The sequence below is a fragment of the Dermochelys coriacea genome, chromosome 1 (assembly GCF_009764565.3).
Source record: "Dermochelys coriacea isolate rDerCor1 chromosome 1, rDerCor1.pri.v4, whole genome shotgun sequence".
In the NCBI taxonomy this organism is placed as follows: Eukaryota; Metazoa; Chordata; order Testudines; family Dermochelyidae; genus Dermochelys; species Dermochelys coriacea.
The window spans coordinates 166,675,780-166,694,813 of NC_050068.2; the positions used below are offsets into that span (position 1 = coordinate 166,675,780).

At 40.4% G+C, this 19,034-nt stretch overlaps 1 protein-coding gene across 3 annotated transcripts in view; it reads left to right on the forward strand.

Moving 5' to 3' along the window:
- The window catches only part of GRIK1 (glutamate ionotropic receptor kainate type subunit 1), a 227,820-nt gene that overhangs the window by 122,558 nt on the left and 86,228 nt on the right, over positions 1–19,034 (forward strand). For all 3 annotated transcript variants that reach the window (XM_043508822.1, XM_043508817.1, XM_038415686.2), the window contains exon 4: positions 7,455–7,636. In XM_043508822.1, coding sequence (XP_043364757.1) covers positions 7,455–7,636 — 182 coding nt within the window. The remainder of the gene's footprint in view (positions 1–7,454; positions 7,637–19,034) is intronic.

Here is a 19,034-nt window from a genome sequence, read left to right on the forward strand (position 1 = left end):
CATGATTGTGTTATTATTTGGTACTCATCCTTAGCAATTTATCCATGTTTCCACTTTCTGTATCATTCCTTTTTGATTTTCAGGTAATTAAAAAGCTCCTGATGGACTCATATTGGCTTCTTACTTTTCTTCCTATCTTTCCTTTGCAATGGGATAGTTTGCTGTTCTGCTGGCAGTATTGTCTCTCAGAAGCTGCTAGCTCTCCCGAACTCTTGTTCCCCTAGATTTTCTTCCCATGGCACCTTACCTACCAGTTCTATAAATTTCTGAAAATCTGTTTTTTTGAAGTCCACTATCTTTACTCTGTTGTTCACAATCCTTCTTTCCTTAGAAATGATGAAATCTATCATTTATGATCACTTTCACCCAAATTGCCTTCAGATTTGCAACCAATTCCTCCCTGTTAGTCAGAATCAAGTCTAAAATGGCTCTCCCCTGATTACTTTCTCCACCTTCTGAAACAAGAGGCTGTCCCCAATGGATTCCAAAATCTTAGACACTTGTGTTTTACCAAATTACTTTTCAAACGATGTCTTCGTAGTTGATGTCTAGGTATTTAAAGTCCCCCATTACTACCGGCTCTTTTGTTCTGGATACTTCTGTTATTTGTTCTAGAAATACCTCACATTCACCTACTCCTCCTATTGATTTTGTGGTCTATAATAGACCCCTACATAGCATGCATTTGTCTCATTAGCACCCACATATTTATAAAAGAAAATTATTATTTCTAAAGCTTTATTCTTTTCAAAAATATCACAGCACATTTGTTCAATAAAGAATAAGGCTATGGTATGTTTGAAATTTTTAAACAAACTTGATTTTAGAAAAATGTTGAGGTCAAATAACTCAATTTTTTTGGAGGTGGAGGTAAATGAAAGAAGTCCCACACCATAATACATACCATTAAATTGTTACCATTTACTAATTTATATGCTGCTGGTGGGTTGAGTTTGCCCTCTCCAGCTATGATTTTTTAATTCTCCTGGAGGATCATTGTTATATTGCTCTAAGATTAATTAAATTGTCAGGGTGCCTAAAGCTTTTTATATGGGCTTTATCTCCTCTTTTCTCTCTTTTTTTTACTGTTTAAATCTAATTAAACAATTTGCCCATGTTCAAACAACTATAAACCAGGTGGCTGAAGAAGAAGTGTGTGAAATTTCAGCCAAGAGGTGATTTATTCAGAAAATTAGGCACTCCAAGGGTTTATAAAATCAGTGCCTCTTCAGCAGTAACTACAGCATAGCACCTGCTACTTTCACATTCTAATACAATTTTAATTAAAAAAAATCAGTTAGTCCTTTTAGTCAGCTAGACACATACAAATACCATCTTATGAATGGAATGTCAAACTCCAGAGTTCAATCAACATGTATCAAACTTCAGTGAATTTTAGGTGCAAGATACAGAGCCTCCTTCCTCAACACTCCTGAAGTATTTGTACTGACTTTTGAATTAATACCCCATTGTGCGTTAATTCCTCCAGTTTTCAGCAAAGGTCCTACTATATTTCAAATAGCCATGGGGTAAAAAAATACTACTCGAGTGTTCTGATAAATGACTATATGAATCCATGAAAGAAATTAAGACGCAGCTGTTCAGGGTATAATTTCCATCCTTGGGAATTACACACAATATCTTCAAGATATGGCCTTTCTCCATCCACACAGCTAAAATTCTCCTCTGGGTCCTCATTATTTCACATCTTGACACTTCAACCTCTTCTTGTCTGGTCTTATCAAGCGCCATCTTTCCTACCTAAATCCATTAAAAATGTTGCTGCAAAAATCATTTTTCTGGCTGCTTGCTTTGACTATGATATTACCCCCTCTTTGCATCCTTCCACTGACTCCACATCAGGCATATACCACATTTCACGTTTTTTTCCCTTCACTATTCATCACCTACCCGCACTTTACGTATCATTTCTTATGTGGTAGAGAACCACAGACCCTGGCTCCATTCCATCAACACCACCAGCCTTGATTGCCAATTTGTTAAAATTTTCTCAATGCAGATTGAGCTTTTGAGATATTACCACCAAAGTAACAGAGCCTGAAATTCTAAGTGCTGCATATGCCCAGCTAATACACTTCAATTTTTGAAGTTGAGATTTGAATACCATCACAATTTGGTGTTCTAGGTTTTGAGGTGGGGAGAGAAAGTGTAACTTCTCTCACACACTTTTCTTTCTAAAGGTATTTCTCTTTGCTATTGATTACTTCCAGTCACCATTTGTGGGGGTTTGGCTGTTCTTAAAATAGCAGCTGCTTTCAGACATAATTCAGGTTTCAGAGTAGCAGCCGTGTTAGTCTGTATTTGCAAAAAGAAAAGGAGTACTTGTGGCACCTTAGAGACTAACAAATTTATTTGAGCATAAGCTTTCGTGAGCTACAGCTCACTTCATCGGATGCATTCAGTGGAAAATACTGTATTTTCCACTGAATGCATCCGATGAAGTAAGCTGTAGCTCACGAAAGCTTATGCTCAAATAAATTTGTTAGTCTCTAAGGTGCCACAAGTACTCCTTTTCTTTTTTCAGACATAAGTGCTTCTTCAATTTCTTTGTTCCCCCGCAGCTGCACCTTGCCCTTTCATTTGTCCCAGAATACTTAGCTACCGCTCCTAGGAACTTGGGTGTGGGAGGTCAGGGACAAAATATATTTTTGTTCTGGTTTTTACTCTGCTGTTACATTAGAAAGACCAAAGTCATCAGTGCGAGCCTACATTTTCCACAGTACATTCTGAGGGAGCTGGGCTTTTTCCTTCACTCCTGCCATGCAGAGTCATTTTCTCCAGCAAATCCCATTCTTGCTCCCACAGTTCACCCACAACTGTAGTGTAATTCCTGTTGCTACAGAACACATTTAAACAAAGCAATAATGTTCGAGCTCGGATATTATTGTCAGTACGAAGCTCTCAACGCACCAGAAATGTTTTCTGAATCTCCATTTTTCTTTGTTAAAATCATTTTGGTCCCAGTGGCTGAAGCATCACAGTTTGCAACAAAATACTTGAACGTTTGAGACAGCCAAACTACAAGTTTACAGCCAAATTACATAAACTCCCCTGCTTGTTAGTCAGTTTCAGAAGCCTGTGCGCCATTCTTATAACAATGAATCTAGGAGCCTGGCTGGAAGCCAGACTGTGGTCTCTGACCGTGTGTACAATGATTTCCATTTGAATACTCAATGGTTATATTGACTGTTGATGCTTAAACCCCCCCTCCCCCCGAAAAGCACAGAACCAGTACAACAGGGAAAAAGGCATTTGTTCCAATATAAGTGTGAGTTCTTGAGTGAGAGCCAACACCATGCAATGGAGCAATCATAGGTTAACATCAGAGGACAAAATGATCTTGTAATTTGCCTTGTATTAGTACAGCACTTATACTAGAGGATTATTCAGCCAAGTAGGGTCAAACACAAGGTAAATAAAATATGCTCCCTCACACTGGCCTGCTCAGGGGTTCATTTTCATAATTACCATTTGTTAGCTTTTCTTAGTAGGTATCTCTTGCTTTTATTCCATTTATTCTGTCACTGGGACTTAAGGTTGCCACCCATCCCGTTTTCACCCAGACAATCTAGGTTTCAGTTTGTGTGTCTGGGTGTCATATGAGAAGCCCTGATGTCTGGGATTGTTTTATCTGGTGGTGGGTGAAGAGGCAAAGCAGAGACAGAGCCTCAGGGGCGGGGTTGCTGGGGTCCGGTTACTCACAACTGGAAAGGTGGCAATCCTAGGTGCACCTCTCACCACTGATCTGGAGCCTTCTCCTGGTCACTCGGAGGATTAGCTCCTGAGGTAGACAGCCCCTGCCATGGTTAGCCCACCATTACTCTGTCTCTCCTTCTGTTCTGCAGTTCCATTGTCACTCCCAGATCCTCCGTGTCTCCTTTGTGACTTAGCCCTCCAGCTAGATCACTCAGGGCATGTCTGCACTGCCCGCTAAATTGGCACAGCTGCAATTGATGCAGCAGTGTTGATTTAGCAGATCTGGTGAAGACACGATATGTCAATGAGAGAGTGCTCTCCCATTTATTTGTATACCCCACCTCCCCTAGAAGCTAAGGGAAATCGGCAGGAGAGCATCTCCCATCGACACAGTGCAGTGTAAACCCCGCAGTAAGTGGATCTAGCTATGTCAACTTCAGTTACATTTAGGGTTGCCAGGTGTCTGTTTCTGATCGGGCCATTAAAAGTCTGGTTGGTGCGGGGCTGGCTGGAGGCTCTGTGCAGCTTCCCAGAAGCAGCGGCATCTCCCTCAGCTCCTAGGTGAAGGGGTAGCTGTGGGGGTCTGCACGCTACCCCTTCCCCAAGTGCCTGTGACACCTGGCTGCGCCTCCCCCTAGGAGCCGAAGGAACATGCCACCACTTTCAGGGAACCACCCAAGGTAAGCACAGCCTGCAGCCCACACCCCTACCCCCAGCCCCCTCCTAAACTCCCTCCCAGAACCCACACACCCACTCCCTCCCAGAGCCTGCACCCCACACCCCCTTCCCGTACCCCAACCCCCTGTCCCAGTCCTGAGCCCTCTCCCACACCCAAACTCCCTTCCAGAGCCCACGCCCCAAACCCTCTTCCATGCCCCAACCCCCAGCCCTGAGCCCCCTCCTGCATTCCAAACACCTTGGCCCCAGCCCAGAGTCTCCTCCTGTACCCAAAACCCTTCACCCCAGAGCCTGCACTTGCAGCAGATGCCCTCACCCCCTCCCACACCCCAGCTGCCTACCCCAGCCACAGTGAGTCAGTGAGTGAGGGTGGGGCAGAGTGAGCGATGGGGGGGGGGAGGATGGAGTGAGCAGGGCGAAGCCTCAGGGAAGAGGTGGGGCAGGGGGAGGGGGCAAGGGTATTCCGTTTTGTGCAATTAAAAAATTGGCAACCCTAGTTACGTTATTCACATAACTGAAGTAGCTTAACTTAGATTGAGTTACTGCAGTAGTGTAGATCAGCCCTCAGCGTTCCCCCTTCTGGGGTACAGGCCTAGGCAGTCTTCCCATTCACTGCCTCAGCTCTATGCCATGCCCTCGGTGATTGGTAGGGGAGCCCAGACCTGCCCTCTTCTCCAGATTCCAGTCCAGGGACCCTGAGCTCAGCAGTTCTGGGCTTGCTCTCTCTACCCTCACTGCTCCTTCCCTGGACGGCTTCTTGCTACAGTGGCTCCCCTTCTCTTTCTGGCTGTACCAGCTCCAAGAACCCTCTTCTCAGGGCATGACTGCCCTTTCTCAGCAGCAGACCCCACCTATAAACAAAAAATAGTAGGAGATTAATTGAAAAATACAAATACTCTAGTGCAATCTCTTTATCGTTAAAGTGCAACTTACAAATGTAGTTTTTACATAACTGAACTCAAAAACAAAATAATGTAAAACTTTACAGCCTACAAGCCCACTCTGTCCAACTTATTATTCAGCTAACTGTTAAGACAAACAAGTTTGTTTATGTTTACAGGAGATAAAGCTGCCCACTTCTTATTTACAATGTCACCTGAAAGTGAGAAAAGATGTTCACATGGCACTTTTGTAGCCAGGTATTTACATGCCAGATATGCTAAAAATTCTTATGCCCTTCATGCTTCGGCCACCATTCCAGAAGACATATTTCCATGCTGATGATGCTCATTAAAAATGTGTTAATTAAATTTGTGACTGAACTCCCTGGGGAGAGAATTATGTGTCTCCTGCTCTGTTTTACCTGCATTCTGCCATATATTTCATGTTATAGCAGTCTCGGCTGATTATCCAGCATTTGTTCATTTTAAGAACGCTTTCACTATAGATTTAACAAAACGCAAAGAAGGTACCAATGTGAGATTTCTAAAGATAGCTACAGCACTCGACCAGAGGTTTAAGAATCTGAAGTGCCTTCCAAAATCTGAGAGGGACGAGGTGTGGAGCATGCTTTCAGAAGTCTTAAAAGAGCAACGCTCTGATGCGGAAAATACAGAACCCAAACTACCAAAAAAGAAAATCAACCTTCAGCTGGTGGCACATGACTCAGATGATGAAAATGAACAGGTGTCGGTTTGTATTGCTTTGGACTGTTATCAAGTAGAACTCATCATCAACATGGATGCATGTCCTCTGGAATGGTGGCTGAAGCATGAACGGACATATGAATCTTTAGCGCATCTGCCATGTAAATATCTTGCGATGCCGACTGCAACAGTGCCATGCGAACGCCTGTTCTCGCTTTCAGGTGATGTAAACAAGAAGCAGGCAGCATTATCTCCTGCAGATGTAAACAAACTTATTTGTCTGAGCAACTGGGTGAACTGAGTGGATTTGTAGGCTCTAAAGTTTTGCATAGTTTTGTTTTTGAATGCATTTTTTGTACATAATTCTACATTTGTAAGTTCAACTTTCATGATAAAGAGATTGCACTACAGTACTTGTATTAAATGAATTGAAAAATGTTTTTTACAAAGCAAATATTTGTAATGAAAATAAATATAAAGTGAGCTCTGTACACTTTGTATTCTGTGTTGTAATTGAAATCAATATACTTACAATGTAGACAATATCCTAAAATATTTAAATAAATGGTATTGTATTATTGTTTAACAGCTTGATTCATCATGATTAATTTTTTTTAATCGCTTGAGAGCCCTATTAGTAAGCAGTGTACTACATTTAGATAGTTGGGGGCAGATCCTCAACTGTGGTGAATCAGCGTAGCCCCGCTGGCTTCACTTAAACTGTCCTGATTTACACCCAACTGAAGGTCTGGTCCTAAATCAAAAGACCTGAGTTTTTAAGCCCCTGGAAATTAAGCTAGGCATGTCTAATAGTATGAGAAGCAGGATGGTCTTGTGGTTAAGGCACAGAAGTGGGTGTCAGGAGATATTCACTGCATCACTCTTCCTGTGTGATGTTATACAAGACGCTTAACTTCAGTATGCCTCACTTTCTCCAAAAAAATATAATGAACGATAGATAATTCCCTACTTCAAAGGTATTGCAAGGTACTCTGGCACTAGAGTGATAAGCACCATAGAAATGCCTATAAATAATAAATAAATATTGGTAAGTGCCACTCATCCTAATCTACTGGATTGTAAGTGAACTATGGTGGATATGCTTATTGCCTGAAATTGCTTTCTTATTTGCCCACTTTTGAAGTTATAAAGGAACATTTACAAGAGGTTTACACAATTCCAGGTTTGCTTTGTTTAACATTGATGTGTATGATTAGACGCTGGGAAGAAAGAATTACATCTTAGAAAAATTCAAACCTATTTGTAGTGTTTATGTTTCCAAGGTAAATATGCCCACAAAGGGAAAACAGCTTCATAAACAACACCAGCAAGAAAGATGACAAATAAGAAGTTAATAGCTTAACCTTTAGATAGGTGGCATCTTGAAATATATTGGGAATGATTAGAGATTAAGTGGCAATAAATAGTCATTTCACAGAACGGTCAACTGTATGATTGGTTGTCATTTTCTAGGTCTAATTCGCCTGCAAGAGCTCATCAAAGCCCCTTCTAGATTTAACATTAAAATCAAAATCCGTCAGTTGCCCTCTGGGAATAAAGATGCCAGGCCTTTACTCAAGGAGATGAAGAAAGGCAAGGAGTTCTATGTGATATTTGATTGCTCACATGAAACAGCAGCAGAAATCCTTAAACAGGTAAGAGGTGGAGAAAACCCAATAAAATGCTCATTTCTCATTCTCAAAGATATAATGCCATTTGGTTTTCATTTGCTGGGAAACAATAAAACTGCATTCATGTAGATTAAGCTGGAGATCTGTTATCAGAGACAGTTGGTACAGGCAACTCATATGAGCTCAGCTGAGTTTTACGCACTTCGGAGGTGTGCAATGCTATGTTTCTGAAGAGAATTTGGGTTGCATCAGCGAAGATGATTTGCAATTGTAATTGCAATTTTGTTTCTGCTGGCGTGAAAGGAATGTTTCATTATTTTTAATATGTCCTGTTTCAGTTTTTTTAATCTTATGTCTAAATATAAGGATCATTTTCCAAATGCACAATGACTTGCTCAAATCAAGTAGTTCTCTCCATAACACCTATTGGCTCAAATTAAAGTGAGTTACACCAGGGTGAGTCTGCAGTACTTCCACTGAAGTCAGCATAACAACTCTGGATTTACAGCACTGTAAACTGTCCGAATTTGGCCCAGTAGCTGAAACTTGCCAAATTTCAGCTCTGAGCTGGAGAAAAGAGGCAAAGAAAATGGCACCATAGAAAAAAAATTTATTGTTATGTATTATGTATTTCTACAGCATCACAGATACAGACAGGAATAAACACTAAAGATTCCTGTCCCAAAAAGATTGCAATCTAAAGCCCCATTGCCTCAAAGATATAGGCACCTGCTTACATTTATGTAGTGAATTTACTTCAAAGGGACTACTCAGTGCATAAAGTGAAGTAGGTGCATCCGATGAAGTGGGCTGTAACTCACGAAAGCTGATGCTCAAATAAATTTGTGAATCGCTAAGGTGCCACAAGTCCTCCTGTTCTTTTTGCTGATACAGACTAACATGGCTGCTACTCTGAAACCCGCGGTAGGTGTGTAAATCTTTGTGGGATTGGGGCCTAAGACCCCCGTCCTGCAAAGGGATCAGCACGAGCAGACCCGTGCCCATGCAGACACACAGTGACTTCAGTGAGGCGCCACACAGGCCCATGCACATTGACATAATGAAGACATAATGAAGCTGAGAACCCAAAGGGGAGCCCCAGGAAGTCATGCCATTTGATTTATTTTTTGGCACACAGGTTGGTAGTTCTGAAGAGCAGGAACAGCTGGCAAAGGAATGAGCTTTGCAGTGAAAGGCTAAGCAAAAGATGTCAGTCCCAAGGGACATGAAGGAAGTGACTAAGGTTACCTGGCTCACTGGTGGAGGTGGGGAGTACTTCAAGCATAGTCAATTGTTTGTGAAAAAATAACCACAGAGTCGAAAAAGAAAAAGAAAAAGAAAAAGAAAAAGAAAGGAGGCAAAGGGTGCGCTACGGTGGGCTAAAGTGGCATAGAGTGCAGGGAGGAGAATTGAAGTGAGAGGCAAGGGGCTCTGCAAAGAATTGAAAGTGAAGACAAAGAGCATGAAGTGGAGTGTAGAAAGAAACGGGGACCCAAGTAGGGCTGTGCCTTGGGTCAGAGCTGTGGGGAAGGAAGCAGCACAGCATGTTGAATGGATTGGAGAGAGAAACGATCAGAGGCCAGAGAGGATGTGGCTACTGTAGTCAAAGGAGAGATAACGAGGGTGTGAACCACAGCTTTGGCTGTGATGACAAAATAAGAAGTGGATTTTGATGCTTTTGTAGAAGAAGAAGAACGAACAGTGGTTGTTGCATGGTACAAGGACAAAATCCTGCTCTGTGCTTAGCAGCATGGGAGATCATATAAAATGAGCTCCACAGCTTCTCCTTAATGCTGCTCACTATCCTAGGACACATCTTCTTGGGAGGGAGGAGGAGAACAGCCTGCAGCCATTACTGTAAGCCCCCCCATATGGCTCTAGTAGGAAGGGAGGTTGGGAGAAAATGGAAATGAAACACAGAACTTTTAATTATTTTTAAGATAAAAAAATCTACCATTTCAGTACTCATCCCCCAGTCACTGGTTGGTAGGTGGAAGCCTGGTCCCACTTATCTAAGACCTGGTATACACTTAAAAATTAGACTGGCTAGCTATGTTGCTCAGGGCTGTGAACAATTTTGCGACCTGAGCACTGGAATTAGGTTGACCTAAACCCCAGCGTAGACTCAAATAGGTCGATGAAAGAATTTTTCTGCTGACCTAGTTACAGCCTCTGTGAGAGGTGGATTAACACCAATGGCAGAACACCCCCTTTCTTTTGCTGTAGGAATTGTTTACACTTTGGCACTACAGCGGCACAACTGCACTATAGACATATCCTAAGTAGCTTTGGCCCTACTCCCACTCCTAATGGAGGAATTCCCATGATTAAGTGGGGCTGTTTTCGTCCAGATCACCATCTGGGCTTGGGAGCAAGGGGAAGAGATGTTCAGATCTGTGATCCCTTTCTCTCTTACTGAACTTAAAAGAAACAGTCAACCAGGAAGACTTCCTTTTCTGGTCACATGGCTCCTGTAAAATGTTTTCTCTAGCTAAATTAGATCAGTCAGCTGGGCAAAATCCTATCCCTGGGTTTAAGCCATCAGCCAAAGGGCTGATGCCATGCCATCAGCCATGGGCTGCTCAGTGCATCTCACCATGTCTTTCACAAATACCTTAATGCCATATATCATTTAAATGGAGCAGGTTTAGGAAGCAATATAAGCCAGCATTAGATAGCTGTATCTATGTGCACAGTACCCCACTGGAAGAGTGAGCACTTTCTGTGGCTGTGCATGCTGGGTGCATTGAGGAGTCTCTACATCCAGCAGACACTGAGACAGGGAGAGATTGGGCAGATCCCTAGAAGCTAAATTATAATTTGAGATATGAGGCTATACATACGTAATTTGAAAAAATCCTTGATGTTGTGTCAACGACCATCTTTGTTGACATTCATGAGACTGAAGCAGGGACTTCCAGAATTAAGAGCATTAGCCTCCACAGCTTAAAGAGCCAGGCACTGTAACTGGTGGCTGTACAACTTTCATCCTCTGTGGATCAAGCACACAGGGAAACATGTACCACACTCTGGTCAGCAGGTTATAGTGACACTTAGGTCACTTACTTAAAAGGACAGGTATTTGTTCAAAGTTTTAGCAATGTGTATGATGGCACAAAGTGGAATAATTAGATACTAGAGTTATTTTCTAATTGAAGTATTTTATAGAATATAGCATTTTCTCTAAACTTATGTACATTTGGAGCCAAATTCTACACTCAATTATAGCGAAGTGCGTATTCAGGAAAGGGTAAACTCCATGGATTGCAGTCGAGTTACTCAATTCCACCAGTGTAAATCTAAAATAGCTTGATTTAAGTCTGTGGAGTTACTGTACTCTGGATTTACATAGTATGGTTCTCTCATTCTATATTATCATAAGAACATTTAGCATTGAGGGGATGTGGATGAGATGTATTTAATAAGGCTTATTTTTATAACCTGGGGAAATAGAGTGGTGATAATGCAGCTAATTATTTGATTAATGAGTAACTTAATGCTCATGAAATTGAATAATAGCACTGACAATGAATAAGCAATATGTAAGCAAGCATTGATAATCTCTGTCAATGTATTTTATTCCATACCTCTATCATAGAATCATAAAAATGTAGAGTTGGAAGGGACCTTGAGAAGTCATCACGTCCAGCCCCCTATACTGACGTAGGACCAAATAAAACTAAACCACCCCTGAAAGGTGTTTGCCCAACTTGTTTTTAAAAACTTTCAATAACGCGGATTCCACAACCTCCCTTGCAAGCCTTTTCCAGAGCTCAACTACCCTCAGAGGTAAAAAAAAACTTTCTAATATCTAACTTAAATCTCCCTTGATGCAGATTAAACCCATTATTTCTTGTCCTACCTTCAGTGAACAATTGATCATGATTCTTTTTGTAACAGCCCTTAACATATTTGAAAACTGTTATCAGGTCCTCCCTCAGTCTTCTTTTCTCAAGACTAAACATACCGCTGACTGGTCTATATGTCTCCATTTTTCTTTTTTCCCCTTTTTTTAAAGATAGGTTCTCCAGTCTTCCGAGGACCTCACCCATCCTCCAGAAGTTCTCAAAGATAACTGTGGTTCTGAGATAACAGTTCTGAGATTTCTTCAGCTAGTTATTTAAGTACCCTAGGATGAATTTCATCAAGCCCTGCTGACTTGAATATATCTAACTGATCTAAATATTCTTCAACTTGTTCTTTCCTTATTTTGGCTTGCATTCCTTCCCTCTTGCTTTTAATATTAATTGTGTGATATATCTGGTCACCATTAAACTTTTTAGTGAAGACTGAAGGAAAATAGGCATTAAATACCTCAGCCTTCTTGATGCCATCAATTATTAGCTCTCCTTCCCTGCTATATAGAGGATCTACACTTTCCTTCCTCTTTCCTCACTCCTAATATATTTAAAGAACCTCTTCTTATTGCCTTTTATGTCCCTTGCTAGGTGTAACTTGTTTTGTGCCTTAGTCTTTCTAATTTTGTTCCCACATTTGTGCTATTCTTTTCTACTTCTCCTTAGCAATTTATCCATTTCTCCTTTTTGTAGAATTCTTTTTTGATTTTCAGATCACTAAAGAGCTGCAGATGGAGCAATATTGGCCTCTTTCTATGCTTCCTTCAAATCAGGATAGTTTGCAGTTGTACCTTAAATATTGACTCCTTGAGAAATTGCCAGCTCTCCTGAGCTCCTTTTTCCCTAAGATTTTTCTTCCCATGGGACCTTACATACCAGTTCTCTGAGTTTGTTAAAGTCTCCTTTTTTGAAGTCCATTGTTCTTATTCTGCTGCTCTCATTCCTTCCTTTCCTTAAAATAATGAAATCATCATGATCACCTTCACCCAAATTGCCTTCCACCTTCAATTTCTCTACCATTTCCTCCCTGGTGATCAGAATCTAATCTAAAATGGCTCTCTCCCTTGTCACTTCCTCCATTTTCTGGACGAAAAGTTGTCCCCAATATATTCCGAGAATTCACTGGAAATTTTGTGTTTTGCCATATTAGTTTTTCCAGAAATGTCTGGTTAGTTCAAGTCTCCCCCTGCCCCTAATCTTGTGCAGAGGTTGCTGACAGTGCTAAATTATAAGGTGCTTTTGTAAGGTGGTCAAATATCTGTTAGGAGCTGTGGTACAATGGAACCACCATGTTTGTGTTCAGTAATGAGGCCCAAGGAGGTGTGCAGAAGTGAGAAGTCACTGTGTTGATTCACTCTACACCCAGTTACTAAACATATTTTGTCTATTAAAATTTAACAAGGTTTACAACATGCTTGCAGTAGTGCAAATTTACATGTGGATTGCTTAAAGTACTTGGGTGATTTCAGTGGACCCACATTTTCATCCCTGTGCTTTACATGTCACAGCAACGTAGGGAAATTCTGCTGCTTATTTTGATAGCATTCTTTTAGAGAAATATCACAAGAAGTTTTTGAAATTTCCTAACATTTGATTTTGTCCTTTAATAAGTAAAGTACTATATGAAACTGCTAGAAAATGGAGATTTTTGTGATTAATTTGCTTATTTATTCTAATGAAAGGTTCCTGATTAACAGGAAGTACTTGATTAATAGCCCAGGCTTCCCCATACAACTTGACAGTAAGGTTGATTTGCCATTGCCCTGTGCCTTGTGTAGTTATTTTACAATAGTGCAAAGTGGGCATGAAATGTTGCAGTTCAGATCTGGTAGCAATTTACCCTCACTTTGAACTGATTTAAATGACTACAAAAGGTACAAGCAGATGATGAATCAGGCCAAGAGTGCCTATAACCAGACTTGAAAGGACTGTCTTTGTGAATGATAAGACAGGTCAGTCTTCATGCACATTCGTGGTCTGAAACAAAGCCTGTGGAATTCAAGGATAATCGTTCCATTAGTTTCAATTGTCTTTGGATTTGGCCCTCAAAGTCATTGGGTACTTTGCTGAGATTACAAAACAGGGTACTGATTAGTGCTAGTTGTGGTTGAGATTTTTGGGATGTACACATGTCGTCTGGGAACTACAGAGAGAAGGCCAAACTAATTTCAGGTGCACTATCAAACAGACACCAAATATGTAACAATTTCATTTGCCACTGATCGGGGTGATTTAGAGGTGAAAGGATCTTTATTTCATTACAAATTCTTAAACCATCCAGTCCCCAGCAACAGAAATTAAAAGTAGTTTTAAAAAAAAAAGGCCTCTGGAAAACTGGTCACCTATGGCACCCATTCAATTATAAAAATCTTAAGCAGCACCTCAGTGCATTCATAAGAGCTTCCTTTGACATTGTCTAAAGAAACTGTGCACTAAATGTAGCCGGGATATAAGAATTCAGGTTAATGGGAATCCATTAAAATTAATGGATTAATTTGTTGTCATTTTGATTCTGCAACACTCTGTCAGTTTAATGTTACTGGCAATTGCAACTACAATTCAGCAAAGCCTCATCTATTCTTCATGGCTACATTTACCTATTACTCATAACGCTGTTTTCCATCTGAAGACCATACTAATTTAACTTTTTAAGTATTGCCATCAAAGGTCAACAGAATAATCTTGGCAAGTTCAACATGTAATCTCTCATATCTAGCCAGTGATCCTTCTCTTAAGAAGGGTTTTATCTAAATAATAGGTTTATACAGGACTGGATGACTCAGGGGATTAGCAAAGAGGGTGCAGAATCTTTAATCTGTAATATATTCGTTCAAATTCATCACTCATTGCATAGTTGGTCAGAGATGGACATGAAAGAAATTAGCAGTCTGAGTCTAGTTTCTTGTGGGCAGTTGTCTAGATATTAACCCCTCACAATAACACTCATGGCTCCCATTAACTCTGTCTTTCCTCTTATTTGTTATGGTCACTTGCTCTGTCTTTCTCTTTGGGGCCAGGATCATGTCTACCTATCTGTGAATATTAGATCTAGTACAAAGGGATCCAAACGTGATTGGGCCTTTGGGTGCTACCATATTATTAGCAATAGTAACATATAGGAGTCCCAGTGGGACCAGGATCCATTGTGATAGATTTTGTACAAACACAGAACAAAAAGATTGTCCTATGCCCCAAAGACCTTATAGTCTACATAATTATGAATAGTTGTCCATCTCTGCAGAGAAATTCAGGACTGAACTGACATAAAGGCTACACTGTTCTCTTGCCTCAAAAGTGGTCCCTTCAGCTCAGAGGGGAAGAACATAAGTAACTGCTATGGTATAAGAAAACTTTAGTGACTGCTTTCTGGATTGTATATGTCCCAAAAATAAAAACTGAAATAATTTGGCTCTGTTCACAAGGACTACATTCACTTTAATAATAAAACATAGTTGTTATTATAGAAACCAATTACTTGCAAACAAAGATTACTATACAACTGTTGAAAAAGGGTACCAAAAAGTAATTAGAGTACACTCTCCTTTATTGGGAAGTTCACTTGGGAACCAGTTTAATCATAAAATGGAGATAATAATGCTTACTCGCTTTGTAAAGTGCTTTGAGATTGTGGATGAAAAACATCCTATTTAGCTGTCTATTTAAGGGTGTTTTTTAATAACACATCACTATAGTATGTAAGTGCTATAGAACTGCCGAGTTTTATCATCTTTAATGACTACAAGGAGTGATGATTATTACTGCTTAAGATTTAGATCCTAGTGAGTACCATGTGAGCAGAGGGGTCAGACTGCGTAGAGTTCATTGCAGCAACAGGGCCCAATTCTGAATAGAACAAGAGTAAAATCACATTCATTATTACGAAATATAGCATTTTACACTGCAAATTGACGTTCTGTAATTCTCACTTCAGCTACTTATGTATATTTACTCTCTCACTTTGAAAAGCAATGCCATTATTTTTTTAAATTCAAAAAGTATTACATTGATTAAGCTTTATTTTTTTCATTTCTTGACTGCACTTCTTTGCTTGTCGGTAGTCCACCTAATATCCTTTGTTATAGACCTGATTCTAAGCCTATTGAATTCAGTGGGAGTCTTTCCATTCACTTCAGTGGACTTATTTGACTGGGGTGCAGACTTCGGCAGATAAAAATTCCTACTGGATCTCACTCTTTCCATCTCAGTACTTATTTACTCTTTGTCATCCAAGGCAGCTTTGTAGACTGACTTTTTAAATCATTATAGTTAGTAGGTATTTGTATATACTGCCAATGGTGTTCATATTAAATTACATGGGATTTAATATTTCTATGAAGTGCATTTCTACTATGAAAAGTGATATAATTAACAGGGCATTCTAGAGTTCCATGTTCCTTCTATCTTAATGATTCAAATGTGAATCAATTTACAAGTAAAATGATGCTTGTTCTAGCTCCAGTGTCAACTTGGGATCTTGAAAGTCAAATTTGTTTCTTTTCTCTTGTGTATAATCACCAGGGATAAATAGCTGTAAGCCAAATTAAGCCATTAGTGACATCTGTGGAAAACTATTGCTGTCAGTGGGTTTGCACATGTGTAACTGACTATAACTTGTGCATCAACAGAATTGTTTATGGACACGGAATAGATTCTACCTCACTCATCTTTGTTGTTTTGATTCTGTAGGGCTAAAAGGACTAAAAAGCAATACAAACTTATTTTTGTAATGCTAGTCCACAAATATCATTCTGAACACACACAGGGGGAAGATCTGATGATCCACTTTTCAGAATGGAACTGTACTTCAAGGGTTTGTGTAGTGTAGCATTTTCCTACTCATATCATCTCTTGGTTCACTGTTCACTAGGTTATTCTCTCCATTCTGCCTCTAACGTCTGGATTCACAAAGATATTTACGTGTTGTAATGCTCAGCATCACACTACCTAACTTTTGGGTGCATAGAAAAATCACTGGAATCCACAAAGCTTGAGTCCAGGCTCCCTATACATTGTATGGAGAGAAATATGTGCCTAAGAATGGCATCCACAAAAGCTAGTATGCTGGATGGCTCCCCATTTAAGCTACCCAATAGCAGATGCCAATCAGAGGTCTGTTCTAAGCCACATCCCTCTCAGGGAATTTGCTGCATAAGTGCAGGCTGGAGGGAGGTGTTTACTTCTGCTTGAGATCCAACATTGAGCCCTCACCTGGAGCTAGACATCTAAGTTATTTTTTGCAAGAAATGCCAGAGGCAGCGGTAGTGGTGCCATCTCTCATAAGTTTTAGCCCAATAGTTAGAGCACTCACCCCGGATCTGGGAGACATGGATTTATTTCCCCCTTCTGTCTGATGGGAAGAAAGAATGTGAACAGATGTCTCCCACCTCTCAGGAGTGTGCTCTATCGACTGAGCAATGGGATATTCAGATGTGGGTACCTGTCAGTCTTTCAGATTCAAGCTGTTGCACTTTGTATAAATGCTTAAATAGCAATTGTGCCAGAGAGAGAGTGATTCTGTAGCCTGGTGATTGGGCACTCAGATGGGAGGCCCAGGGTCCATTCCCCCTGCTCCAATGACTATTTATACAAACGGAACAGCTCCAATAAGAGAGTGAGGGAGCCCTACTTCAAAACAACATATGTCAGCAGTTAGAGCACTCTGAAAGGTGGAAGACCTCCTGTTCAAATCCTTTCTCCCCACAGGCAGAGAAGGGAACTGAACCAAGGTCTCCCATATGAGTGCTCCAACCACTGGGCTAAAAGTTATAAAGGAGGCGGTGGCACTATCACTGGCCTGGTGTGTGCCCTAATCCAGTAGGAGTGCTCAGAACATGCCTACCAAAGTGGGCCCCACAGTTGAGATACAAAGGGCAGCATCTATCTCACCTGGTTCGAGGATCCTGCTGGGGCTCAGGCATCTGGGCACCTAGAGTGAGGCATTGTGCACACATCCAGTGGCAGAAACTTAGGTGCCTAGGGGGAAATTTAGGCACCAAAGGATTTTAGGTGTTTACTCAGTTAGGTGGCAACCAAGCCAGGGTTCTGAGGATCTCAATGGCACCTACATTTTGAACTAACTTCTCATTTAAGTGCCTAAGTCCTTTCGTGGATTTGGGCCTAAATGTCTCAGTATCTTAAGGACCTCAGTGTTTTATGCAGATTGCATCTCACGCTTCTGCTTTTAGACACTGGAATGGGAATGCTGTGTTCATCAAAGCCTCATGTTTGCTTTTCTCTCTCAAGGCTAAATTGAAACCATACATAATAAATAATTTTAATGTAAATATGTAAATTTTGAAAATGCATATGTTTTTGCTTTTATATTGACTTAATAAAATAAATTGATTGTGGACTTTTTGTGGGGGACCAAATGAGTTAGAGGATTTATAAAGGAATACAGCACTAGGGACTGAACTGGCATAGAGAGGAAAGTACCTCAGGCCCAGAACTGAGTCAGACTGGGTCACACTGGGAGGATGTCTTGGCAAAGTTTGCATTTTTTGCTGTCATACACAAATATGGTATATAAAGGACATCAGTCTCCAGGACTGTCAATCTGCCTCCTTTCACAAGTAATAAATTAGCATAAGAAATAAAAAAATTCTCCTGAAATATAAATTCAATGAAGTGATTAAATGAAATACTTAACTTCTGGCTCATTTTTAGCAGTTGGAAGTGGATCAGCCATCTTGGATGCATGCTGACTTGTTTTTATTATTTACCAGCAATTTTAGGAGTACAGATTCTTTTCTATTTGTACCAAGGAATTGCACTAGCAGACAATTGGTATAGACAAGAGGCCTTGTCTACACAAGAGAATTTGGGCATGTTAAAGAATGTTATTAGCCCTGGTATGCCAAACAGCTATACAAACATTTATTATAAATATTCTAAAGATACTATTTATACCACTTATCTTAGCCTTGCTGAGAGCAGGTCTGAATAATGTTTATTCTGAGCCTGTGCTACCACATTGATGTAGATGAGAAACTAGCTCTCATGTCACAATTAGTTCTCCCAACACAATCCTACAGAAGAAAATGCACTTGAGCCACTTTACTGTACTGTGTGGGTCGATGTGGACATAAATGCAAAAGAAATAGAACTGAGAATGTGGAACATCCCATTACACATGGGTCAGTACTAACATTTTAATTATATATGATCCAATTCTCCAGGTTAGGAGAGGCACTAGTTTGGTATCATAGCTGCAGTAGCAGCCGATTCCTGAAGCCTCAAAGGAAGGATAGCCCTACCCCCATTCCTGTAATGCACTAGGGTGAGAACCCCTCCGATATTTTATCAGATGTCCTTTGGCTCTTTTATTTCATTGATTTGCCACATGAGTAAGGAAAGGTTGAATCAAATCTTTGCAGAGCAACACTAAACAATATCACTGTTTGTTAAACCTTGCTTTCGGTGTAGAATTCAGCTTGAAGAAACCTAGTCTTTTTAACAAAAGCTTAACCACAAAGCGAAAGAAGGAAAGAAAGTTCTCCTTTTATATTGTCCTAAGACTGCACTGATTTTCACACCTGAAATAAAAATCATGGATGTGGCTTCTT